The sequence below is a fragment of the Acomys russatus genome, chromosome 20, assembly GCF_903995435.1.
Source record: "Acomys russatus chromosome 20, mAcoRus1.1, whole genome shotgun sequence".
Lineage (NCBI taxonomy): Eukaryota > Metazoa > Chordata > Mammalia > Rodentia > Muridae > Acomys > Acomys russatus.
In genome coordinates, this window is record NC_067156.1 from 61,254,598 (window position 1) to 61,282,531 (window position 27,934).

A 27,934-nucleotide genomic window follows, 5' to 3' on the forward strand; every position below is an offset into this window, starting at 1 on the left:
TGTTTCCAATCTAGAATCTTTACAGGATACTACTTTTTATAGGTGTGTTGTTCTGATTAAATTTTATATAATTTGTATGAGTCAATATAGGCTTATAAATTATGATTTTGATTCATAGGTAAAATAATTTAAAACCTCATCCTTGAGAGTGGCTACTTAGTGTTTCCTTTCTATAAATTGCTGGTGCTGGGTGTGGTGGCACAGGCCTTTAATCCCAGCACCCAGAAAGCAAATACAGGTAGATCTCTGCAGGTTTAAGGCCAGCCTGGTCTACATAGCAAGTTCCAGGACAACCAGAGCTACATAACAGAGAGACTCTGTCTCAAAAAAAAAAAAAAAAAAAGAATACAACTTCCTAGCCCAGTTTTGCAGCAATTGAGGATCCTTCAGACATGGATAAGAAATGCCCTGTGCTTCCTCCTCACCTGGCCTGCCACTTCACAGCCTGTGTTGGTGTAGGCAGGGACAGAGCCCAGAATCTTCAGTTGAGGTTCCTTGGAAAAGTGTATGTGTGATCAATCGTGTGTGTGTGTGTAAGTGCTCACACACATGTAATGTGCTGAATGTGTGCTTGTTCTCTTATTGTTGTCTTTGTCCTAATGATGGGAGACTTTGGAGTAAGTCTCCGTTATCAGGCCTCCACTCACTCTAGCTGTGCCCCGGCAGAAGGAGGAAGGTAAGAGCACAGCCATTGATAGCAGTGGCCATGCAGGTGCATACAAGAAGCCCCTGAGTGGTAAACTGTTGCCTTCTTTCTCTGTCTAAATGGCTTCCCAGGCTCATCGTAACACTTAGCTGCTATGTCTAGAAGTAGAGTCAAGCTTTCTAAGCCAGAGCCCCTCACCTCTCTGTGCCACAGGGCTCCTATTTCCTTCCCAAGTCATGCAGTCATTGGAGCAGCTGGTGTGCTGTGCACTAGGAACAGGCTTGGCCAAGGGCTGGAGTCAAGCCGTAGTCCTACTGCGTATGCCTCTTGTCCCCGAAATAAGTTGGTTTTTTGTTTGGTTGGTTGGTTGGTTTGTTGTCCTAGACTTGTTTTGTAGACCAGGCTGGCCTCGAACTCAGAGATCTGCCTGCCTCTGTTTCCCAAGTGCTGGGATTAAAGACGTGCACCACCTCACCCGGCTCTTGTCTTTTTGTTGTTGTTGTTGTTGTTTTTGTTTTTGTCTTGTGGTATCTATGTCTCCTGAGACCTGTGAGGACACGAGTACATTGGTCTCCTCACCTGACCTGTGTGGGCCCTAGAGCTCCAGTCAAGGTCTGGGGACTGACGTAGGTGTTACTCTATGGGTCCTGAGTGGGAGCTGGATAAATATGCAGAAAGGTCGTCTTCGGTGACGAGGAGTCTTTGATCCTAAGCCATTGTTACTGATTCTAATGTTTACAGAGCTGATGAACTGAGATTAAAGTGCAGAACCAAGAAACCCTATTAAGCCAGGCGTGGTGGCGCATGCCTTTAATCCCAGCACTTGGGAGGCAGAGGCAGGCGGATCGCTGTGAGTTCAAGGCCAGCCTGGTCTACAAAGCGAGTCCAGGACAGCCAAGGCTACACAGAGAAACCCTGTCTCGAAAACTAAAAAAAAAAAAAAAAAGAAACTCTATTTAAAAAAAAAATAAAGAGTTGACTTCCTCTTGGACCCTCTTTTCTCGTGCTTGAAAAGGGTGAGAACTATGGTTTGCAACTCTTCAGACAGCTTGCTCCACGGCCGTGGGTCCCCAGGGCCTCATCAGGCCCCATGAAGCCAGCTGTACAGGACCCTTTCCCAGGGGTGGTTGCAGAGACCAGGCCAAGAGATAAAGGCACGTTATCAGAACCAACCCCAGGGAGATGGAATTCTGTCTTCTTTGTTCTTAGTGAGAAACAAGTTACAAAGATCAGCTCCTGACCTTGGCTGTTCGCCTCTGCGGCCTCCCTGCCTGCCACACCTCCCTCTCCCTGCCTACTCTCCTTGCTCCTCACCCTTCCTGGTTTCCTCTGGTGTCTCCTGAGGCCAGGCCTTTCCCGCAGTCATCTGGACCCTGACACTCAGCCCGTGTTGCTCTTCCTCTGCGGAACTGTTCCACCTCCAAGCCCTGTGGACCATTTTCTTCCTCAAGGCTCCCAGCCACAGTCCAGTCATGCCTGGCACTGAATGTGCGCTAGGCTTGGGTCTCCTCTTCTTACCCTCCCCGACACTGCACACAGCTGGAGCCACTGGCCTCTAGCCCTGTGTCATCCCCCTGCCTGGCCCTTCCTTCCGCCTCTGCATGCCCAGTCCCTGCCTCTTACTCACATAGCACACTTGTCTGCCACCTCCTCCCCAAAGCTTGCTCACACCCCCCCCCCCCCACTGCCCTGGCTTCCCTGAGGCCTCATCACCGCTGCCTTGTCTTTGTTGTTGTTTGACTGTTGGTTTGTTTATTTCAGGATCTCAGAGCCTAGACTAGCCTCAGGCCTGATGTGACGTATGGGGCTGGCCTTGACTCCTGAGCCTCCTGCCTCTGCCTCCCAAGGGCTGGGATTACAGCCTTGCACTAGCACCCCTAACTAATGCCTTGGCTTGGAAGGGTTGTGGTGGCTGTCTCCTGAGCGCACCTAGGTTATCCACACCTGTTCAGAGGCCCTGTCAGTCCATCCCAGTGGTCTGTCACGGGCTCTCATGTTGCCATTACATTTCATGGTGAGGCCTTTTGCTCACAGTTCCTCATCACCCTTTGTGGGGAGCTTTGAACCTGTTCTTAGTTGAATAAGCTTCAGGATAATTCTCTGCCCACAGAACCTCCCTAATGGCCTCTTCCTCAGGACTATCTCAGAATCTCTGCAGATGGCACAGAGGCAGACATGAGCATGAAGGACTCAGAAGACCTGGGGACTTCCTCTGTGAAGAGGCTGGTGCAAGGAAAGCTTAAAGGTCACATGCTCCCCCCTGCAAAGACCCTCAAATGCACCAGGACTAGAGTTAGCTCTTACTGTGTGACACCCAGCAGATGACTTGTCACAGTAGGCCACGTTAGAGAGTGCTTTAGTGATCTCTCCCATTTGCATTTATCTTAGCTCTCCAAGAAAATGCTGCAATCCCAGAGGTCTTCTGTGTAGCCCTGGCTATACTGAAACTCACTCTGTAGACCAGGCTGGCCTCAACTTCAGAGATGTGCCCACCTCTACCTCCTGAGTGCTGGGATTAAAGGTGTGCACCGCCTCTGCTGCCCCCGCCACAACCAAAAGGCTGTGTTTCATAGTTTTAATAAATGGATTTTATAGTACAAAGGGCCACCCTGTAATTTAATTTGTTCTTACCTGTTTGATAATTCTCGGACAAAATTTATGTCTAGAATTAGCACAAAAACAATTCAAAAGAAAGAAGTTGAGGTAGATAAAACAAGAGTTGTCATGAGTTAATCACTGGAGCTAGCAGTGCCTACACAGGCCACTGAACTGTCCTCTACCCTTGTGAATGCAGGTACTGTCTCAGTCGGGATGTTGGGCCTACTGTCACTCTGAGTAAGCCTTCAGTTGTATATCCCTCCCCCACAGAGCAGCAAAGTGCAGTATGCCTGCACCCTCACCTTTTACAGCCACTGAGCTCTGACCACCAGGACAGCCAGCAGAGCAACCAAGTGCTGACCATTTGATTAGGATCCCAGTGTAATCATAAGACACACCCATCAGCCAGATGACAAAGAAACACACACACATACATACATACACACACACACACATACATACATACATACACACACATATACATACATACGTACATACATATATGTATATATATATATATATAATCAGTAGGCATAATTAACAAAAAGAAGGAAGGGTCGATAGGTTACTGTTTTGTCTTGTTTATTCAGGCTACTAAAAATATCCTGGAAACCAGGTAGCTTATAGTCAACACCAGGATTTCTCCCAGCTCTGGAAGCTGGAAATCCAAGATGAAGGCCTGAAAGTTTGGTGCCTGGTTCTCTCTCACCCTCCTAGCTGTGGAAGGAGGTCACTAGCTCTCTGGGCTGCCTTTTACTACATCACTAATCCCACTTATGATTCCTCATAACCTGATCAACCCCCAAGGACCCCACTTTCAAATACCATCACCCTTCAGTTCACCCTTTGAGTGGGGGTTGGACACAGACATTCAGCCCCTGGCCTGCAGGAGAGACCGCCTAACTTCTGTCTTGGAGAAAGAGCTCACGTGCTCGGCAGACTCCGAGGCCTTGTAGATGTGTCCACAGGGCAAACTGCTCTGCTTCCAGATCCCAGATCAGACTGGATCCTTTTCTTTATTCTGAATCTTTTGAAAAGAAGGCAGCGTTTTCAAGGCCTCTGCTCCTGCCAGTGTACCTCACTCCTGAGCCCACTCCTTCTCCATTCTTACTGCTTTCGCCTGGGTTTTTGGTTTTTGTTTGGAGCTGAGTATTTGACTGGGTTTGATTAGCTTTTTATGGTTTTTTTTTTTTTTTGACAGAACAGAATCTTGATTTTTTTTATTATTATTATAAAGTGTATTCTGCATTCCTTGCTCTCAAAAATCTTTTATAGTTTGGTTCCTGGATCCTGTTTGTAAAATACAGTAAGTTAATTGTTTAAATTCAGTTTCCTTTTTGAAAGCTCCTTTAAGATGTTTTGTGATTATTTTCAAGGTAAATTCCAGTTCTGTTTAATTTTCATGCTTGCAGTGTACAAGCAATTGAATTATCCATGGTTGTTCCCTAAAAACAGAAAGAGATAAGCAATGCATCCGCCTTTATTGACAGATGGGAATTTAGAGCAACTGAAGCCTGCTTGGGCTTCCTCCACCGCTGTGCCTCATCTGCCCTGCCTGCAGGTGGCGCTGTGCCTCATCTGCTCTGCCTGCAGGTGGCAGAGCGCAAGACAAGGGGAGGGCGCTCTGCTTTCCAGTTGCTCGTCCTTGCAGGCAGAGCATGGGCTCTTGTGGCCTTCCATAGCATCATGGAGCAAGACAGGCCAAGGGATGTGCTTACTCAGGACAGCATGTCTACAGAAACCACTCCAGTGTGCTGGCCAGGCTTCAGCCTCGTTCTCCCCACTGCTTAGAGCAGGCCTCGGCAGCCACAGTAGTTTACAGATGAGGCGACCGTCGGGGTGGGGGTGGGGAGTACGGGTCTGACTTTGTTACCATCAGCCTGCTAGAAAACTCAACATGGCCTGATTGCTCCACCATCCACAGCCGACATTACAGAGGTGTGGGTCATCATAGAAGTCTATGCTTCTTCAGTGTATTTGTTTTAACTCCAAATAATTGGTAAAGCCAACAGTTGCTATGGAGAGCATTCAGTGCCAAATACCTGTCTTTTGCCACTTCCAATCTACCTTAGCTAGGGACGTGAAACAAAGCAGATGTTAGTGTTATGCCTGGCGCAGCTTTCAGATTCTGAATGGCATAGCATGGTGTCTCGCAAGCCCCTGCCCTGAGTCCATATCCTCGTGCTCCAGAGCCGCCACGTATAAACACCAAGTCTCCAGCTCCACGCCTGGTTCTTCCCAGCTACCGTTCTACAGCTCTGCCACAGACTACGTGCGCTCACCTGTGTCACCCTGTGGCCAGTTTGAGCAGTCAGTGGGAGGCTGGGTCCACTTACAGCCCTCCTCACAGCATGTGGCTGCCTCTTCTCTGGCATCATATGCTAGCTGAGTGTCGCTACTTTGCCACCTAAAGCATATTTTTCCATCTGTCTTATTCTCATCCATAAAAATGTAAGATGTAAAAATACTTAATTTCCTTTGTTAACAATTTAGAGATTGTATGGATCTATACCCAAACAGTTATGTCTCTAACTAAGGCCATTTCAAAGCCCTGGGTTTGGATATGATGACCAGTTTTTACGCTGTTAGTCCTCGGAGGATGATGCCTCAAGCCCACCTATACCTGTGAATGTAGCCCAACACAAAATCCAGCACCTAAGCATGGTCAGCTCTTTTAAAAACTCAATCTGTCTCAGGAGGCAGAGGCAGGCGAATCACTGGGAGTTCAAGGCCAGCCTGGTCTACAAAGCAAGTCCAGGACAGCCAAGGCTAGTACAGAGAGACCCTGTTTAAAAAAAAAAAAAAACTAATCTGTGGCTCTCCAGTTTGACAACAGCATGTCACTATGTCAAAAGGTTAGTCACATCTGGCTCTGCCTTTTGACCCTGGAGAGGATAACACAGGATCGTGAATGGGAAAGCAGGATTGTGAGAGGGAAGGAACAGGCTTTACAGACAGACATCCTGTCTTTGTTTCAGCTTACAGACACTGCTACTTCTGCTGTCTCTGGGCTTCTGCAAGTACTTTCCCTGGTGGCATCCGTGTGGTGTCTGGATCATATTTGATGTGTGATGGCATCTCCTGCCCTTGTTTATAATCCTGTCTCAACTTTGTTTTGAAGGCAAAGAAGGCAGTATGGACCCTGTGACAACGTTAACAGCCTCTTTGGTTGTTCTTGACAGTGCTGGGGTAAAGAACTTTGGATGTTTCTAGATTCTTTGAGTGACAGCTGAAGAGATAGATGGCTGAGACTTGCCAGGGTGTTTAGGGAAACCCCAGAGGGAATCTTATATCTACCCAACCTCAATGTCCACGTCGTAGGGCCAGCTCAGTCAATGGTGCACAACACCGACTTCTGAGATTTGTTAGTTCTGATGGCTTTGACATGATGTGCTTTGGGTTTATTGATGACTTATCTTGAAGTGTCACCAGGCAGGGAAGGCACGGTCAGGTTCGGCCTAAGTGGTTCTCCCTCGGGTCACAGAGATCCTTGGGACACAAAGGCAGTGTCCCCTCCTTAGAGCCATAACATGTCAGAATTGTGGCTTTGGAATTATGTGGCTCATATATGTAATCCCTGTACTTGAGAGACTAAAACAAGAGGATTGCCGCAAATTCAAGGTTACACTGAGTTTCAGACCAATCTACAGAGTGAGACCTCTCAGAAGCCTACCCTGTCACGACCTAAAAGTTGTGGGTCGTGACAGAGCTTGCTTGCCTATAGTGAGGCCCATGTGATCTCTGAGTGATCATGAGACTCTCTGGGGTCTAGGTTCCATCCACAGCTCACACACACCCAAAAGTGGGCTTGCAGTGTGATCTTCCTGGGTGTAGAAGGCAGCATCACTGGCTTCTGGCTTCGTAGCCATGAAGACTCCTGTCAGCAGAGGAGAGTCCCCTGCTGACATGGGCACCAAGGATGCTGGCAGCGCCTGGCTTCTCCTTCTTGCTAAGGGATAACCAAGATAGGACTTGCAAATAGCTCCTTTGGGAGCTTAGAGACCATCAAATTTGCTTAAAACTTAAGTCCAAAGAACATTCAGAGAAGCTAACTACTAAGACAGTCCAGCAGTATCTTACCTCAGATGGTCTTAGCTGGAATTCCCTTTCGAAATACCTGTGCTATGTACATGGCAAAGGCTGGCGTCCCACCTGATGACACAGTCCAGACTGCACCACGATCCAGGCGGGAGGGAGGGTGCTGCTGAGTCTTCTGTTTGTCCTTGTCCCATCACCCTCGGGCACACCATTTTACATGTAGCTCCCTATGTATACATCTCACATATGGCAAAGATCCTTTCTTCTCATGAATTTATCTAAATATGATGCAGAACCTGCTTCTAGCTCTTCACTCCACAAATTGGTCTGGAAAATAAGTGTAAAGACACGATTGCAGCTCAGGTTTACACTCGAGGCCACATATCATCGTCTTTTACCCACACTGCAACCTGACCATGAGTCCAAGGTAAAGAACTCACTGAAAATGGGAGTTCTCATTTTACATACTGTGCTTCATGCTAGCCTCAATCCCCATGGCCAGTGCATTTGTAAAAGGCTTTTCTTCCTTTCCCATAGTGAGAGCCACGTGAAATGCAATGTTACCCACCCGTGCTGTGGCCCACTGTCTGATGGCAGGGCCTTCCCGGTTATACACACTAACCTTCCAGAGTTCCAAACAGCACAGCTCCTTTCTCCTTGGTGCCATGGGCTGCATAAGGCTCATCTGGTCCCAGATAACTGTGGGCCACTGCCCTACTAATTCACCTCGTGTTCAGGACCCTTTCTACACTTCCTTTTTTAATCTTTACAAGTTACTTTATTTTGTGTCATTGAATATTTTGCCTGCATGTGTGTCTGTGCACCACTTGCATGCCTGGTGCCGGTGGAGGGCAGAAGACATCAGATCCCTTAGAACTGGACTTGCAGATGATTATGAGCAGCCAAGCAGACGGTAGAACCCGAACCTGGGCCCCTGCAAGAGCAGTCAGTGCTCTGAGCCACCGAGCAGTTTCTCCAGCCCCGAACGTTTTATCATGTATGGCTCTCAGATTTGTTCACAAATAAGTTACACTCCTGTGTTTGTTATTTGCTCACTGAGCCCCTGGGTAGGCTCTTGAGTACTGGGGGGCACATCTGCTGTGCGTGGAGGCGGCTGCTGTTCTAGTCAGATTGCATGCACTTCCTGTAAGCCATCTTAGCATGTGGCTCGTTCCCTTAGGACCCATTATTTTATGTAATATTAAAAGTTAGTGCCGGGTGTGGTAGTGCACACCTTTAATCCCAGCACTCAGGAGACAGAGGCAGGTGGATCTCTGTGAGTTTGAGGCCAGCCTGGTCTACAAAGCAAGTCCAGGATAGCCAAGACTACAAGAGAAACCCTGTCTTAAAAAACAAAAAACAAAGCCGGGCGTGGTGGCTCACACCTATAATCCCAGCACTCAGGAGGCAGAGGCAGGTGGATCGCTGTGAGTTCGAGGCCAGCCTGGTCTACAAAGCGGGTCTAGGACAGCCAAGGCTACACAGAGAAACCCTGTCTCAAAAAACAAAAAAAACAAAAACAGGAGCTGGAGAGATGGCTCAGTGGTTAAGAGTACTGCCTGCTCTTCCAGAGGTCCTGAGTTCAATTCTCAGCAACTACATGGTGGCTCACAACCATCTATAATGTGATCCGATGCCCTCTTCTGCAGATAAAGCACTTATATACAATAAATAAATAAATTATATTTAAAAACAAAAACAAAAAAAATTAGTATAATAAATGCATTTCTAAAAATGAAATCAATATTTTTAAAAATATTGATATGCTGGTCAGTGTGGGGAGTATCAACTTTATATATTTTAATCTTTCTAAGAGTCATAGGCACTCAGAAGTTCTGAAGCCATTTCTGAGCTCCACGTGCCTGAGCTTTGAGGATTGTGTCTGCTAACAGGTCTCCTGGTGGTAGCTTACTTCCCAGAGAGCTCCAGGTGGGCTCCTGAGTATCCAGTGACGTGTGGTGGATTGTGACCTTCTGAGGCACCCAACTATGGCCTTCATAGTTTCAGCTTTGTGGGTTTTTATAGTGTGTGTGTGAGTGTGTGTGTGTGTGTGTGTGTGTGTGTGTGTGTGTGTGTGTGTGTGGTGGTGGTGGTGGTGGTTTGAATGGGAATGAGCCCCATAGGCTCACGTGTTTGAATACCTGGTCCCTAGTTGGTGGCACTGTTTAGGAAGGACTAGGAGGTGTGGCATTGTGAGAGCTAGAAGCACTTTGCCCATAGCACCCAGCGCTGCATGGTGTTTGCTCAGAGCTTGTCCTCTTTCTACTGGTGGCCGCATCTTGACACATTTGCAGCTCATTCTGTCCTTCTGTTTTGCTCAGCCAATAAGTAGATGAATTGATGGCTCCCGAGCTTCCAGATTTGTCAGTTCACTGTTGCTCCCACCTGCCCAATCTAACCCTTCTGTGCCAATATCAGGCAGGACCAGCCAGAGTCCTCAGGGACCTCCTCTTCCCGTCTCATCATGTTCCGCTGGCCCCTGTGACTCTTGCTGTCGTCCACCCAGATCTTCGCAGAGCACCAATCCTCTTTCCTCTGCAGCTCCACACGCAGTACTCAGGTGGAGATGTTGTTCAGTGACAGGAGGCGGAAAGATGGAAGTTACGCCCTAATGGTCTCAGGTTGCGGGGTAGCAGGAGGCTATATAGCCCCCACGTTCTGTAATACAACCATGGACCTCAAAGGGCGCAGGGTTGTTTTTTGTTTTGTTTTGTTTTGTTTTTTGCTGTCATGTGGCAGGCTCATGGGGCCACCATCCCACTGTCTAAACAGGCTGCACAGCCCACGCCAGCACTGTGGACAGCAGCTTGCTGGTCAGGCCCAGGCTACCACAGCTGCCAGTCCGTTTTGGCTGCCTCGGACCCAGTGGCCACCCTCTGCTTGTCTACCCCACTCACTGTATGCAGAAAACTTTTTTCAGTGTGCCGTGTAGCCGTTTGATTGTAAATTGCATTAGCTTCCTGGCCCTATGCCAGGTGCCTGCTGGATGTCTGATGCTATCTGTATAGACTTTAGGTGGAAACTGGAAATCTCACTGAACTTCTGTGGTAATAAAATTATTACAGTTGTACCTACATCTGCTCGCCGACTTCCTGTGGGTTCTCTCCGGTCACATGACTGACAGCAGACAGGCTGTAGGCTCTGGCTGTGCTTGGTACAACCAGGTCTCTCTGCCACATCAGACTTATGCTTTGTCGCTGAGCTGAGCATCCGCATGTCCCACTGTGGTACGTTGATTTCACTGGAACTGATTTAAAAAAAAAAAAAGTTCTGGGTCACTTGAGAGTCTAGCTTTACCTCTGGCTCCAAAACTCAAAACAACAGGATTGTTTTAAGTGGCTTTGGACAAAGACCAAGCTTCAGGCTTCAGAGATGTGTTTTCTCTCATTTTGGGACTAAGCTACAGGCCAGGAATCTTGGAGAGAAGTGTGAAAGCCAGGCCTCCAACCGGAGCCACCTGGGCTTATACAGCCAGCTGCTGCCTGCACTGGCCAGGCCAGACGAGCTTCCTGGCCTGTCCGGCAGTCCCTTTGTCCCTCTCCATCACCTCTCCCTTCCCGGAACACCAGTGGTCTTCAGGCCACAGTAACCCAAAAGTCACTGGCAGGAGCCACAGGGCGTCCTGAGGAGAACCAGAGTATAGGAGGAGAAAGGGAAGCACTGAGCTGACCTCAGTGTCCACTGGCCCACAGCTGGACTCCAGATGCCAGTAGCACCTGTCGGGGAGCCAGGGATGGAGACACTCCTGAGTGAGGAAGGTGGATGTCCCTCAGCCACACAGGACAGCACTGTTGGTCTTCATAGGCTTGCAGAAGAGTATACAGAGAAGGGTGCCTCGTTCTGGGTTGTTGGTGATATGACTTCCAGACATGACATTTCTTGGACTGCATCCTTAGAAAACGTGCCCCGTGTCTTTAGCTCTAATAACCTCGCCCCCCCCCCCCCACTTCCTTGGCTCTTGACAGTCTAAGGCATCTCAGAGAAGCGCATGGTCTTAAATCTGTTCAAGTCTCTATAGCTAGCCACACAGGCAGGTTGGGGTGGGAGGCACGGTCAATGCATTGCAGGTCCAGCCTGTCCAGCTGTGGACACAGGCCTCAGCTTGGCTGGAGAGCATCTTGCACCTTAAACCATTTATGCTCATCATCTGCTCTTTCAGGTCCTTGGTCAGCTAGGCTTACCAATAACTCGTTCCAGTAGAAGAGACTTTACCTTGTGCTTTCAGTCATTCACCTCATGTCACCAGTCTGGAAAGCAGGTCTCTGTTTGTGCCATTTGTACACCAGTCCTTTATGAACCATGTAAGTGACCTGCATGTCACGGTGAAGGCACCCAGGCTGAGTGAGACCACTGAAGAACATTTCTTGGAAGACATGAAAACCTCATCCTACCCTAGCTGTTGATGTTCAGAGGACAGACACCCTGGTCCTTGGTTGGAGAGGCTGCAGTGAAAGAGTCCAGTCTGCTGGCTGTGGCCCCTTTGGCAGGTTACTCAACCTGGCCAAGCTTCACTTTTCTGTCTGTACAGCAGCTTCTATAAGACCTGACATAGACCTTGGCGTGGTGGCGCAGGCCTTTAATCCCAGCACTCGGGAGGCAGAGGCAGGCGGATCACTGTGAGTTCAAGGCCAGCCTGGTCTACAAAGCAAGTCTAGGACAGCCATGGCTACACAGAGAAACCCTGTCTCAAAAACAAACAAACAAAAAGACCTGACACAGGATTGTTGTCTGGTCATGAACTCCTTTGTTCATTCAGGTCAGCAAATAAGTGTCACTAATATGCCAGATACTCGGAAGGTTCCTGCTTTTCTGTGGTGTGGTTATGTGTGAAATGGTTAAAAACAGGATCAGCCCAGTGCCCCAGTGAGGGCTGAGAAGGCTGTAAACCTGTGGGCTGGGCCCACCACATGTCTTTTCAGTAGGGTGCTCTTGGTAAAGGGGGGTGTATTTGTGTGTGTGTGTGTGTGTGTGTGTGTGTGTGTGTGTGTGTGTGTGTGTGTGTGTGTGTGTGTGTTTTACTTCATTCAATGTCACATCACCCAAGCACTCTATTGGGTTGTTCCTGCAGGCTCCAAGCAAAAATACCAGGGTCCTCCCTTGGTTCAGCCCCACCTGCCAGGTCCCATGCCTCTCAGAGGACTTGCTCCACAACCCCAGCTCCATCTTGGATGTTCTGAAGGTGCCACAGAATCTTACGAATACTTGTGTCATGGTCCCAACTTCACATACATAGTAGAAATGGCTCCCTGCCACATTACTGTAACTGTAAGCCTGCCTCAGGGCCACTCTCCCTTCCCACTGGCCTGCTTCTGTGATAAGAATAGAGGCCACTCTTTGTCTCCTTTCAAAAGTGACATAGCTTTGTTGCTTAGAAATATCTGTGGCCACGAGCCTGGTGTTTGGAGCCATGTCTAAGCTCTTCTTCCTAGCTTTTGTGCAGGGAGCCAGGAAGCTGGATTTCAAGTGACAGGTGCCATCTGGGTGAGGAGCATAGGAGAAATGGACTTGCAACCCCATCGCAGTATGTCTGGTCTCCTGCATTTGGTCATTGAATGCCATTGTCCTGTCAGTAGCAACAGCGAGTGTTCACTGGCTGCCTGCTCTGTGTTAGACATTCTGCAATGCCCTTTCTGTCATCACATGGCTTACCTCATCTGTGTGTACAGCTGTGAGGTTAGGACAGTTAAATGCAAAATCTCAGGGGACAGTGCCAAACTGCATTCTAGCAGCGTGAGTCTAAGCAGGGTACGAGACTTCCACAGTCACAACTAATAAAGGCAGAGCTCTTCCTCGTGAACTCTGGGTCTGGGCACATCTTAGTCGCAGCCTTACCTTTAGTCTTATGCTTACTACATGTTAGGCCCTTGGGAAATATCTGGAGAAGAAAGGAGAAGCAGGGAAAGAAGGGGCAGGGCAGGATTTTGGTTTGGTTTAGGTTTTTTGAGACAGGGTTTCTCTGTTTTAACCCTGTCAGTCCTTGACCAAATTCTGTAGACCAGGCTGGCGTGGAACTCACAGAGGTCTGGTCTGCCTGCCTCCGTGTCCTGATGCTGGGACACACCACTACACCCGGCTGAGGGGAGGATTTAAGTGATGCCTTCTGAATAGTTTTTCTCATTGCTTCAGAGATTAAATGAGTACATAAGAACATCTTAATGTGCCTGATATATAATCAGTTATGTTAGCTAGGTAATTGGTTGATTGGTTTTTACTTTGAAGCCTTGGCTGGCCTGGAACACGCAGAGGTCCTCCTGCCTCTGCGTCCCCAGCGCTAGAGAATAATTACTGTTATTATGGAGAACTTCCATTGAAATACTCATTGCTCAGCTCGGATACCAGCTTCATTGTAAAAGCACCCGCATCTGCTGTTGGCAGCTTGTCCTAGTGAGCTTTCATAATGATAAACTCCAGGGCGCACTGGCCACTATACCCTCTGTCAGGGAGACTGCTAGCACAGTAGGAGCTTTGGCTTTTCTCTGTAAGTTGTTTACTTAGATGCAAGGGACAGTCCCCTTTTTGTACCTTTGAAGAGAGTGAGATGGATTCCAGTTTGTAACTCTTGGTGTGATAGACCACCCAGGGGTGCTGGATGCTTGCTTTTTTGGTTTTTCAAGACAGGGTTTCTCTGTGCAGCCCTGGCTGTCTGGGACTCACTTTCTAGACCAGACTGGCCACAAACTCACATTGATCCACTTGCTTCTGCCTCCCGAGTGCTGGGATTAAAGGCATGGGCCACCACGCCCAGCACTGCAGGGTGCTTTTTTCCATTTCTATAGCCTCCAGATTTCAGGACTATCTTTGACTCACACCCTTTCCATCAGGACAGTCACAAAAATGCCCAAGTGCTGTGAGGGTAGGTACATTTGGTGACAGCCAGTAGCTTAACTTAGTAATAACTCTTGGCTAGCTCTCTGCAGCTCAGCTGGAAGAGGGTTATGTTGGAGCAGTTCCAACCTCCTTAGACATAGACAATGGTCTCACAAAGGTCACATCATGCCTCCTTCTAAGACCTTCTCAGAAAACCTCCCCAGTGTGTCACTGTGTAGAGAAGAGACCTCACACCCCTGAGTCATTTTTGTTCGGTTAGTTTGGTTTTGTTGTTGTTTTATTTGTTTCTTGAGATAGGGTCTCTCTTTGTAGCCCTGGATGGCCTTAAAACTCACAAAGATCTCCCTGCCTCTACCTCCTAAGTGCTGGGATTAAAGGTGTGTGCCACCACACCCAGCCCTTGAGTCATTTTTAATTCTAACAACAAAAAAGCTTAATGGCTGCTTTGCCACACTAAATGCAAAGCATTGTGGGAGCAGCAGTGTGCTGGGTTCTTCAAGAGCTAATGCTGAGCTAACCACTTCTGGTAGGGGAGGATTATGCTGTTTGGATCAAGGCTGTGTGGGGAGCGATCCTTGAATAACACATGCAGACTGTAGTGTGGTGCTAGCTTCTAGCTGTGCGCTGTTGCTACAGATGCTGATTTTCCACAAAGATTACCACTGTAGTTGTTGGCACATATTCATACTCACATGACACTCTGGGGCCCAACAGTAAGGAGCTGCTTTTACTGCAGGTAGAACTAACTGCCTATGCTGAGTGGCAGTGACGGGGAAGGCCAGAGCACTTCCTCAGTAAGAACACTCCATAGCCTTTTCAGAATGTAACTCAGAACTCCCCTAGCCGCAGAATAATCTCTGTTCTGCTCAGTCCCTCCTAGATCATTCTGGAACTCTTGGGATCTGGCACATGGGTGTTTTCAGGCTGTATTATTCTGTTACTTCAAAATTCCTACAATGTGTGCCTGTGAGTCTCCCCCCCCCCCTCGTGTGTGTGTGTGTGTGTGCGTGCGTGCGTGCGCGCGCGCGCGCGCGCACGCGCGCATGCCTTGTCTACACAAACCTCCCTTTCCTAAATTGTAGAATCCTTCAGCTAGTACCATTTTAGTCGAAACCAAAGTTTCCACCTCCCCTAGTGAACCACCATGAGGCCTCAGTCTCAGGGATGGGGGCAACTGTTTCAGGCATTTTATTTTTAATGCCCCAACCTTCTTCAGACCCTTCCAAGACTCCCAAGACCTTAGTCCAGAGTCCACGGAGCTCTGTGTTCTTGGATCCAGACGCTACTTATTAGCGTTGATGCTTCCTGCTGCCTCCTAGACCCACAGGATAGCATGCCGTGGGATGCACACCTGCTGTCTCAAGGGCTGCCCACTCCGCCTGACCACGCTGTCATGGCAGGCCCCGCAGCATATCTCCTTTCTCACTCCTTGGTTATAAGTATTCACTGTTGTCTCCACTGCTACTCTGGTTCTCCTTCCATGAGAGTGTACTTCCTGTGAGAACAGGAACTGCTCCACCCCTAGGCCCCCAGCCCTCAGAGGCCTCCTGGCACCAAGCAGCAGACACTCAGATAAACAAATGTGCTCTGTGATAAGATTCAGGGCAAAGAGCCAGGAGGTGGTGGCACACGCCCTTAATCCCAGCACTCAGGAGGCAGAGGCAGGCGATCACTGTGAGTTCGAGGCCAGCCTGGTCTACAAAGCAAGGCTAGGACAGTTAAGGCTACACAGAGAGACCCTGTCTCAAAAGAAAAAAAAAAAAGACTCAGGACAACGAAGGACTCTCTGTCCTTGTGACGATGGACTCTCTGTCTGTATGTGCGGCAAGGACATGTTTCATGCTCAGTACATGGCACTACCTCCCCAGTTCAGTCACTGACCCCGGAGTTAGGACCACCCCCGAGCACTCTGGGATGCAGCCACAGCCAGCAGCACAGGAGATGCCTGTAGCTGTGGCTGTGGCTGTTTGTGGATGCCTTGTTCCTCCTCTTCCAGGCCTCCCCTTCAGCCTTCCACCTCCATCCTAGGACCCTGACTCGTCCCTGCTCTCCCTACCCTGCCTGCAACAGGGGTTTCCACATGGACCCTCTTGTCTGGGAGAAAGCTAAAAGGCTTTCAGTAGACCCCCGCTGCTCGTCAGGCTTCAGGAAGACCCTTCTTCTGTCCCAGGCAGAAACAACATTAGTTAGAAGCTAAGTCCTGATGCTACCTCAGGCCACTAAGCTGACTGCTCAAAAGGCCATGAGTCCTAGAGAGCGTGCAGAGCTTCCCACAGCCCTGAGAGGGAGGACCTCAGGCTCTCTGTCTGCAGTAGGATGAGGCTGACGCTGGACAGAGAGACAGATGCTTCCTAGCCATATGACCACGCCTCCCCCTTCAGCTCACTGCTCAGGACTTTCTTTAAAAAAAAAGCAAGCAAGCCAGGAGTGGTGGTGCACGGAGGTAGAGGCAGGCAGATCTTTTTGAGTTTAAGACCAACCTGGTCTACAAAGCCAGTCCAGGATAACCAAGGCTACACAGAGAAACCCTGTCTCAGAAACCAATAAAATAAAAAAGAGTAAGGATCACTTTATTGCAAAGAATTTATCTCACAGATGGATTAACAGAACCACTTAAACAAGCACTTGTCCACACCCAACGTCTGTATGTCCCAGGGAACTTTACACAGTCAGAAGAACATTGAGACTGTTTGAGGGAGCCAGGCGTGGTGGCGCACGCCTTTAATCCCAGAACTCAGGAGGCAGAGGCAGGCGGATCGCTGTGAGTTCGAGGCCAGCCTGGTCTACAAAGTGAGTCCAGGACAGCCAAGGCTACATAGAGAAACCCTGTCTCGAAAAAACACCAAAAAAAAAAAAAAAAAAAAAAGAGACCGTTTGAGGGAGGGGTCTCGCCTCCAGAATGGCCCATTCCTCAAGACAGGATCTCTCCAGAAGAGCCAGGTCTTGACCCTGAACAGGAAGGAGGGAGGATATTTACCTGTCTGCCTCCTCTGACCTCACCTCCTTTAGGTCCCTCCTCAGCAAACCAGCCGAGGTCATTATATTGATTGTTACTGGCCACAGTTGTCTTAGTTAGGATTACTATAGCTGTGCTAAAACACCATGACCAAGCAGCTTGGGCAGGAAAGGGGTTCTTTCACTCACACACCCACATAACAGCACCTCATCAAAAGCAGTGAGGGCAGGAACCTGGAGGCAGGAGCTGATGCAGAGGCCATGGAAGGTGCTGCTTACTGGCTTGTTCCTCATGGCTTGCTCAGCCACCATGGGCTGAGCCCTCTCCATCACTCACTAATTAGGAAAATGCCCACAGGCCGGCCCACAGCCTCATCTTACAGAGGCGTTTTCTTAGTTGAGCTTCCTTCCTCTCTGATAACTTTAGCTTGTGTCAGGTTGACTAAAAACCAGCCAGTGTAGCAGCCATTTGACAGTCAAAATTTGTGAAAGGCCTGGTTCCCCAGCCTGTAACTACTTAGGAAAGGACTTGGCTGTACACACACCACTGCTTTTGCTTGTACATAAAAAGTCATCTTGTTCTCATTGCAGAAATTTCCAGAACTGAAATTCAAATATGTGGAAGAAGAGCAGCCTGAGGAGTTTTTCATCCCTTACGTCTGGTCTCTGGTCTACAACTCGGCCGTGGGCCTGTACTGGAACCCACAGGACATCCAGCTGTTTGCCGTGGATGCTGACTGAAGCAGTGCACACCCACTTCACCCCCAGCCGAGCCACGCTGCGGCCTACTCCATGGCTAGGAACAGTAACAGACAGCCTGCCCAGTGTGTCCTCTGCCACCGGGGTCGCACACGTGTGCGTCCCTCACACACTGTGATTATTGGATTAGTACAGGTATCACTAGTCCACTCAGCGTTGACTGTACTGTGCACAACAATAAACAGGAGATTTGCTGTTCAATATGTGACTTATTTCTAAACTTCTAAACCCTAAATCTAGAGCTTTCCCAGGATCCTAGTGCCTTAGGCACATAACAAACACATCAATATTACATGCCAGTTTCCTTTTTTAAATTATTATTGTTTTTAGATTTATTTTTTATTTTATGTATATGATTTTTTTGACTATATATACGTGCACTACATGCATGCCTGGTCCCCACAGAGGCCAGAAGAGCATGTCAGGCAGGAACTGGAGTTACAAACCATTATGAGCTGCCATGTGGGTTCTGTTCCCAGAACCCAGATCCTCTGCAAGAGCAACAGGTGCCCTTAACCTCTGAACTAAGTCCCCAGCCTCCAGCCCTGCTTCTTTTCTTGAGGCACGTTCTCACAGTGCAGCCCGGGCTGAGCTGTAACTCACTGTAGCCTAGGCTGGCTTAGAACTCACAGCAGCCCTTCTGCCTCAGCCACCTCTGAATGCAAAGACTACAGGTTTGAGCCACCATGCCCAGCCTGTACGTGTTTGTGTGTACGCACACACACAGGCGCATGTATACACATGTATGTGTACATATGCATGTATATGCACACATGCCTCTCACCAGCACAAAATTTCATAAACACTCTTCCTGCCAGCATGACAAAGAAGGAAGATGGCTTGGGGCGGGGCTGGGGGGGAGGGAGGGGCTGTGGCCTCCGAGCTGTGACCGGAATGCAGCTGAAGTCAAGCACAAGTCAAGTTCCTCTAATCTGGTATTATTCGTGCTCATTTTGAAAGCAGCCTTTTTCCCTTCAACCAAGTTAGTAAGAAGAACAAAAGGAGAGCAGCGCACTAAGACAGCATTACATGTGAGACGACAAATGCTTTTCTCCTGGCTTCTGGCTTTGGAAAAAAAAATGTTTTGGCACCTGTGAGACCCATGAATTTGATCCCCACACAGCCCTGGGCTGTGGCGAGCAGAGCAGGAAGTGCTGAGCTTCCAAGGCTGTGCACTGCAAATGACAGTGTGCTGATGTGTGTTCACCCCGTTGCTCTGTTAGAAGCAGCCTTCTCACTTGTCCCTGTCCCCCTGAACTGTGGACAGAATCTTCAGGGTTTGCCCCCCAACCCCCTTGCATACTCTATGGGTGGCTTCCCTGGCTTTCAGGTGAGTGGGCAATTCCCTTGTTTCTAGATAGATGTAGAAATGGATACGCCTTTTCCTGTCCTTCCCTGGTGTGGTGGGTCCACTCAAGGGCAGCTGGCCTATTGCTGCCGCCATGGGACTGTCCTGCTACAATTCACTTGGCGTCACACAAGTACAGGGCTTTCCCCTGGCATGACTTCTCAACCCATCCTAGAGAGGGAGGCATCTTGGGATAAATTGGCCTGGCTAGCATTTCAGACAATGGTGATGTGCATTTCCTACACAGAGAAATGACTGGCAGCATTTGTTGCATTCTAATTTACTTCTTTTTCCTTTCAATAAAACAAAAGGAAAAAATTAAAGGTTGTGTGAAACATCTATTTCTTTGGTGGTCTAGGAGTTATGCGGAAGCTTGGGACATAAGTTACAGGATTGACAGTTCCTGTAACAGGAATTGCAGTTCCCATAGCGCATGGGTTAGGGGGTGGCAGGGAGGGGAGGACGCACTGGCAGCAAAATCTTGGCCCCAGTGTCCTGAACCCCAGTGTCCTGAACCCCGGTCTCAGTGCTTGCCTCCTACTGACCTTCTCTTGTAGTTCACAAGCTCAGTGGCCTTAAAAGCTCCACTGGAGCATCACCCACCGATTTGCTCCTCTGGACTGAGGTCCCCAGCTGCACCTGCCTCAGTTCTGCAGTGACTGGGGTTTCTTTCTAACAGGAAAAGACAAGTTGACCACACAGCAGTAGGCTTAAGTGAATACTGGATTGTACTTGAATTTAAATATCAATTTGCTTAGAACTGTCAGAATTTAAAAAGGTGTCAGGGCCTGAAGAGATAGATGGCTCAGCAGTTAAAAGCACTTGTTGCTCTTGCAGAGGACCAAGGTTCAGTTCCCAGCATCTCACAACCATCTACAACCCAGTTGCAGGATCCAGTGTCCTCTTCTGACTTCCGTGGGTACCAGGCATGATCAGGATGCATGTACATACACATAATGTGATCAATCATACAAAAGAAAGTAATATTGTTTGTGTGTGTGTGTGTATAATGACATAACACAAGATTGTCCTGTGTTCATAAGAAGGGAAAAAGATGACCTCTGCCTTTATGCATGATGGAAGTGAGCATCTGATTTTTCCTGAGACAAACAATTACTGCAGCCAGGCATGTTTGTGCACCTCCTTAATCCCAGTATCTAGGAGACAAAGGCAAATGGATCTTTCTGAGTTCAAGACTGGACAGAGCTACATGATGAGACACTGTCTCAGCTCAGTGCTGGGGTGCGGGGAGAATCATTATTCCATGCTGTCACTGCATGAGCCAAGGAGTCTGCAATGTTATGAATGTTTCAAAGAATGCCTCCCACACTGGGCAGTGGTGGTGCATGCCTTTAATCTCAGCTCTCCCAGAGGCAGAGGCAGAAGGATCTCTGTTAGTTCAAGGCCAGCCTGCTTTACAGAGTGAGTCTCTGGACAGCCAGGGCTACAAAGAGAAGCCCTGTCAAGAAAAATCAGGAAAAGAAAATAAAGAATGCCCCGTCTTGGTAGCATCTTTTCCCACTTTTAAGAGTTTAAGGCAATTGGCTGGGCGGTGATGGCGCACACCTTTAATGCCAGCACTTGGGAGGCAGAGGCAAGCGGATCACTGTGAGTTCGAGGCCAGCCTGGTCTACAAAGTAAGTCCCGGACAGTCAAGGCTACACTGAAAAATCCTGTCTCGAAAAATAAAACAAAACAAACAAACAAAGAGTTCAAGGCAATTGGTAAAAACCTGAAAATTCTAAGCCTGGCTCCCCAGAAGCTCCCTGTGTCCTGGAATGTATGGACGGCAGCCTGCAGCAGCCACACCAACAATACAGGTAAAACAGTTGTGTGACAAAAAAGAAGGAAGGAAGGAAGGCTGGTGGTGTACAGAAAGCACACTGCCCATGTGATTCTCTCTGGGAGGAACACACAAGAGTCAAGTCCCACTGCATGTTCCCTGACCCTCGGGGGCCTTCCTGAAAACATTCTCGGTGGATGCGGTTAAGCATTAAATGTTTGCCTTGCCTTTTGCGTCAGCCTTCCAAGTGCTAGGATTACAGTCATTGGCCACCACACCAGACACTGAATTTCCTAACATGTCATTCTTTAGGAAATATGACATACTTCAGCCTCTGGGGAGCTGTATTCCTGCATTGTGCATCAGAGCTGTCCGCATAGCTAAGTGGCCGTGTGCTGTGTTCAGGCCATTGGCTACAACTGGGGTCCTGGCAGATGGGTCTCTTGGCTTTTCCTGGCACTGCCTGCAGCCTCAGTGCTTGCCACTGGGTATCTCTGCTCTGTTGCTGGGCTTCTGGGTCTAAAGTTAAGGCTATTGCAGTGTCTATAGGTCAGAGGTCAAGGGTGTCTGAACCAGCAGGAGCCCATTTGCTCTCAGCTGAACACTGAGGGTCAAGTAGTGCCCAAGCCAAGAAAATAGGGATTTTCTTTCTTTAAATATAGTTTTGGGGATGGAGAGATAGCTCAGAGGTTAAGAGCACTGATTGCTCTTCCAGAGGTTCCAAGTTCAATTCCCATCAACCACATGGTGGCTCACAACCATCTAAAATGTGATCTGATGCCCTCTTCTGGCCTGCAGAAGTACATGCAGGCCAAGCATTGTATACATAATAATATATCTCAAAAGAAAAGAACAGGAAATGTTAAAAACTAATAATAAAAATGTTTAATTAAGGTTGGGCTGGAGAGATGGCTCAGTGGTTAAGAGCGCCACCTGCTCTTCCAGAGGTCCTGAGTTCAATTCCCAGCAACCACATGGTGGCTCACAACCATCTATAATGTAATCTGATACCCTCTTCTGCAGATAAAGCACTCATGCAATAAATAAAATAAATCTTTTTAAAAATTTAATTACATAAATATAGTTTTGAATCTTAGTAGAACAGAGATACTCAAGACCCCACCCAGGCCCATGTAGTAGCAAGACACCTTTAATCCCAGCATTTGGGAGGCAAAAGTTAGGAGATCTTTATGAGTTCAAGGCCAGCCTAATTAGAGTGCCAGGAAAGCCAGGGACCAGGGCTGTATGGAGAGACCCTATCTCAAAAAAGCAAAAAGTACATCACACAGACCCCCACCCAAGGCCAGGGAGATTCTCCAGCAGCTCCTCTGCCAGCGCCCGACATTGTGTCACCATATTAGCACTCAGATACAAGGCTCAAGCTTAAACAGCCCACTAGAGTCTGTGTACTGCTGGCCGTGGGATACCAGACGCTGGCCACTTGTAACTCACAGGACCACAGCCAGAGAAATGGCTTTTGCTATTGCAGAAGATGGACACAGGGTAAGTTTCCATCCCCCACATGTTGGTTCACAACCATCTGTAATCGTACTAGGAGATCCAATACCCTCTTTTTTAATTTTTTTATTTTTTGGTTTTTTGAGACAGGGTTCTCTGTATAGCCTTGGCTGTCCTGGACTCACTTTGTAGACCAGGCTGGCCTCGAACTCACAGGGATCCACCTGCCTCTGCCTCCTGAGTGCTGGGATTACAGGTGTGCACCACCACCACCTGGTTCCAACACCCTCTTCTGACACATACATGAAGACAAAAAACACAAAGTAAGCCAGGTGTGGTAGTGCAAACTTGTAATTCCAACACTTAGGAAGGCAGAGGCAGGTGGATTGCTATGAGTTCGAGGCCAGCCTGGTCTACAAAGTGAGTCCAGGACAGCCAAGGCTACACAGAGAAACCCTGTCTTGGAAAAAAAAAACAACTAATGAACTGAATGAATGAATAAATAAATAAAACTAATAGAGGGGGGCTGGAGAGAGGACTCTAGGTAAGAGCTCTTATTCTGCCAGGTGTCATGGTGCACTCCTTTAAGCCCAGCACTCAGGAGGCAGAGGTAGACGGATCTGTTTATACAGAGAACCCCTGTCTTGGGGATGGGAAGTGGGGGAGCATTTATCCTTACAGAGGACCTGACTTCTGTTCCCTCTCCTACATGGAGTCTCATAACTGTCTGTAACTCCAGTTCTAAGGGGCTCAATGTCCTCTTCTAACCTGTGTAGGCACCAAGAGCACATGCCGTACACAGGCATGCAGGCAGAACATTTGTGCACAAAAATAAGCCTAAAAAAAAAAAAAAAAAAGGTGGAGGTTAAGAGCACTGTCTGCTCTTCCAGAGGTCCTGAGTTCAATCAATTCCCAACAACCACATGGTGGCTCACAACCATCTATAATGTGATCTGATGCCCTCTGCTGGTGTGCAGGCATACATTCAGGCAGAGCACTGTATATATAATAATAAATAAATCTTTAAAAAAAAAAAGCTGGGGCTGGGCATGGTGACCCACACCTTTAATGCAGCACTTGGGAGGCAGAGATGGATGTCTATGAGTTCAAGGCCAGCCTGGTCTACAAAAGGGAGTTCAGGATGGCCAAAGCTACACAAAGAAACCCTGTCTCAAAAAAACCAATGGTAATAATGATGATAATGATGATGATAACAATAATAATAATAATAATAATAATAATAATAATAATAATAATAGTAATAATAATAATAAAAGCTAATGGAAGCCAGGAGATACAAGTCACTTGTTTAGTGCTCATGAAATTGCTACCTCCATATAAGGCGAGTTGTAGGTTTGGAGAGATGGCTCAGAGGTTAAGAGCACTGTCTGCTCTTCCAGAGGTCCTGAGTTTAATTCCCAGAAACCACATGGTGGCTCACAATCATTTACTTATTTATTTATTTATGGTTTTTTTTTTTAATGATGGAAACGAAAATATACCTAAAAGTGCAGCTTCTAGAAAAACCATTTGTTCTTCCCTGTCTCTCTCTCTCTCTCTCTCTCTCTCTCTCTCTCTCTCTCTCTCTCTCTCTCTCTCTTTCTGAGACAGGGTTTCTCTGTGTAGTCTTGGCTGTCCTGGACTCACTTTGTAGACCAGGCTGGCCTCGAACTCACAGCGATCCACCTGCCTCTGCCTCCCGAGGTTCTTCCCTGTCTTATATCATTCCTCAAACTTGACCTTGGCCTCCCGCCTGGCCTTGCATTTCAGGGCTGGGTCTCTAAAGACAGCCCTTTTGACAACAGTCTTGTCCAGGGGGATATCCACAGAGTACCTGGTGGGCATGAGGTGATTGTAGTTATAAACTATCACAAAGGATTTGATCTTTGACCTCTTGGCGATTTTCTTCTTGCCCATGGCAGCTGTCACTTTTCAGGGATAGCGGTCAATTCCAGCCACCACTGTAAGGCCAGTCTGAGGTGCCATCATCAATGTTCTTCATGATGATGGTTTTGCAACCGGAGTAGCGCCCAACTTGGCCATTTTGACAGCTAACAGCCAGCACCCAGCAGAAAGGAAAGCTTTTTTTTTTTTTTTGAGACAGGGCTTCTTTGTGTAGCCTTGGCTGTCCTGGGCACACTTAATAGACCAGGCTAGCCTCAAGCTCACAGCAATCCTCCTGCCTCTGTCTCCCAAGTGCTGGGATTAAAGGCGTGCGCCACAATGCCTGACTCACAACCATTTATAATGAGATATGATACCCTCTTCTGGCAAGCAGGCACATATGCAAACAGAATATTGTATGCATAAGAAATCTTTAAAAAACAAAAACAAAAACCAGTTGTGAATAACAAGTGACTGTAATTCTAGCACTCGGGAATTTAAGGCCAGAGGAGCAGAAGGTCAAAGCCATCCTCAGGTACCCTGCCTCCCCAAATTTAAATTTAAAAAAAAAAAAAAAAAAAAAGAGGAAAATCATTCAGGGTGCAGCTAAAACTGTATTTGGAAATGTGTACTGCTAAACACATGTTAGAAAAGAACAAAGGTTGAACTTCAGTTATCCAAGCAACCATCTCTCAAAAAAAAAAGAAAAAGACAAGGTAGGTGTGGTGGTTCACACCTTTAATCCCAGCACATGGAAGGCAGAAGCAAAGAGTCTCTAAGTTGGAGGCCAGCCTGGTCTACATAAGTGAGTTCTTGGCCAGCCAGAACTACATAGTGAAATCCTATCTGAGAGAGAGAGAGAGAGAGAGACGGACAGATGGACGGAAGGAAGGAAAGAAAGAGAAAGTAGAGGCTGGGAGCATGACTCAGTAGATTTCTTACCTGTCATGCAGAAAGCTCTGGGTTTAATCCCAAATACCACTTAAAACCAGATATAGTGGGCTAGCCTGAGCTACATGAGCTCCTGTATCTAAGCCAAACAAACAAACAAACAAAACCTAATGACAAATATGATTGTTTCAGGTGGTGGTGGCACACGCCTTTAATCCCAGCACTCGGGAGGCAGAAGCAGGCAGATCTCTGTGAGTTCAAGGGAAGCCAGGGCTACACAGGGAAGCCTTGTCCTCCACCACCACCACCAAAAAAACAACAACAACAGCAACACCTGCCCCCTATTTAAAAAAAAAAAAAAAGCCAAGAGGTGGTGTCACACACCTTTAATCCTAGCAGAGGTAGAGGCAGGCAGATCTCTGTGAGTTTGAGCCTAGTCTACAAAGAGAGTTCCAGGGGAGCCAGGGCTATTATACAGAGAAACCCTGTCTCGAAGAAAGAAGGAAAAGGAAGGAAGGAAAAGAACAGGACACAAAAGAAAATAAAAGGAGCAAAGAAAAAGTTGTTTGAAAAAAAAGAGAAATAAATAAATAAAAAGTTGTTTGAATGCCAGGCGTGGTGGCTCACACCTTTGATCTCAGCACTCAGGAGGCAGAGGCAGGTGGATCACTGTGAGTTCAAGGCCAGCCTGGTCTACAAAGTGAGTCCAGGACAGCCAAGGCTACGCAGAGAAAACCTGTGGTGGGGCAGGGGAGGAACTTTGTTTTGTTTTGTTTCGTTTTTCGAGACAGGGTTTCTCTGTGTAGCCTTGGCCATCCTGGACTCACTTTGTAGACCAGGCTGGCCTCGAACTCACAGCGATCTGCCTGCTTCTGCCTCCCGAGTGCTGGGATTAAAGGCATGCGCCACCACGCCCGGCTCTGCAGGGGAGGAACTTTACAAGGCTACACAGACCAACTTTGGGGGCTGAAGAGATGGCTCCACCTTTAAGAACATTGGCTGTGCTTTCAGAAAAGCTGGGTTCAATTCCCAGCACCCACAGGGCTGCTCACAACTGTCTGTAACTCCAAATCCCCGGAATATGACACTCTCACACAGACATACATGCAGGCAAAACACCAATGCACATAAAAGAAATTATAAAAGAGAAAGAGAAAAGAACTTTGGCTGGCATGGTGGTACACACCCTTAATGCCAGCACTCAGGAAGGGGCGGGGGATGGGAGGAGGGGAATCTGAAAGTTCAAGGCCAACCTAGTGTAGAGTGAGTTCCAGGCCAAAGAAGAGGGGAGGGGAGGGGAAGGGAGAGGAGAAGAGAGGAGGGGTGGGCAGGGGAGAGGACAGAAGAGGAGAGGTGGGGAAGGGGGCGACAGGAGGGGAGGTGGTAAGAATTGTTTCTCCATCTTTAGAAAGCGTGAAGTCCAGTGTCACAGGTTTTAGTGCCTCTGGCTGCACCGTGACTTGGCAAAAAGTGTCCCATGGGACTAGAAGAGAAAGAGAATCCGGAGAAAGCAGATCTTTCACCATCAGGCACCTTCCGCCTCTTGGACTGTCACAGTGGCAGTTAGGTCTCAGCATGTTTTAGAGCCGCAATTAAACCACAGCACCACTACTACATTCCAAGTGGAGACGCAAGATCCCTCCCTGAGGACACTAGCCACACTCCCAGACGGTGACTGAGAGGACGACCGTCCACCATCCACTCGAGAAGATCTTGGTCACAGTGATGGCTGCATGCAGACACCAAACCCAACCGTCATACATGTCACACGTGTGTTTGTGGGTCAAACAATGCATCAGGAGAGCTGCGTTCAGATTTTGAATAAAAGCAACAAACCTCTTAAAAAGAAAAACTCTATAGGTCTCCAAAACATCACACATTGGGGAGAAAGGTGGAGTTAGAAGAATTCCTGTGCCACATGGAGAAATGGAGACAGGGAAACTTCCGTACTGTTTGCCACAATTGGAGCTACTCAGACACCTGGCACTTCCCACTCTTGGAAGATGCCCGGAAGTGCTCACATGGGTACCAAGGGACAGGTTCGAGAGTGCGGACAGTAGAATCCTCACAGTAAGGCCCCAGTGATGGCCACCAGAAGAAATGTATGACTAGACAGCACGGTGGTCCTCTGTCTGGAAATAGTCACAGAAAGTTCCAGAAGCAATTGGTAAGGTTTAAGTTGCTGTTGCACACCATGCGCCATCTGGCTGTCCTCCAAATATCCACCCACCCCGGACCTGGAGGCACTTTCCTTTTGTCTCCATTATCAGTTGTTACTGTTTATTCACTTGCATTCTTTAAAGGCTTTGGTGACGGTTCCCAGCGGCTGCACGTGTGATATACAGAAGCAGAGCAGACAGAAACTGGCTGGAAAATCCAGGCGTCTTCTAGTAAGCCAGCCCCGATGTGAGAGATTTGCAAATGCAAAGCAATGTCCCTTCCTTCCTTCCAGTGCTTTCCTTTGTCTTAAAATCTTCTTTTTGGAAATTCTTTATTATCACATCATGGGTTTCTTGTTACTGTATTCTAATGAGTTACGCATTATTTCAGTTTAACTTATAAATAAAGGTATTGATAGGTGTAACCTATATGGGCAGATCTTTTGGAGATGCCAAGCCCTGTTTTATGGTCCCAAAGGTGTGTTGATCCCTGAAGCCTGGAAACACAGAGCTCCAGGCCAGGGTCTGGGCAGATGGCTCTGGTTTCTGGTCTCAGCCTGTGGGTATCATGAAGGCTTAGAAACAGC

General features: G+C 48.0%; 3 protein-coding genes across 4 annotated transcripts in view; 2 read left to right on the forward strand and 1 right to left on the reverse strand.

The window, feature by feature from the left end:
• Dym (dymeclin) overlaps nt 1–18,033 on the forward strand; it is a 262,842-nt gene extending 244,809 nt beyond the window's left edge. Inside the window, exon 17 of one of the 2 annotated variants that reach the window (XM_051163665.1) lies at nt 17,657–18,033. In XM_051163665.1, coding sequence (XP_051019622.1) covers nt 17,657–17,806 — 150 coding nt within the window. In that variant the 3' untranslated portion in view covers nt 17,807–18,033. The remainder of the gene's footprint in view (nt 1–17,656) is intronic. The other variant, XM_051163666.1, reaches the window with a different exon arrangement.
• The window catches only part of Rpl17 (ribosomal protein L17), a 390,846-nt gene that overhangs the window by 288,551 nt on the left and 74,361 nt on the right, over nt 1–27,934 (forward strand). The gene's annotated exons all lie outside the window — the stretch shown is intronic.
• Nucleotides 1–27,934, reverse strand: part of Ctif (cap binding complex dependent translation initiation factor) — a 464,175-nt gene that overhangs the window by 93,212 nt on the left and 343,029 nt on the right. The gene's annotated exons all lie outside the window — the stretch shown is intronic.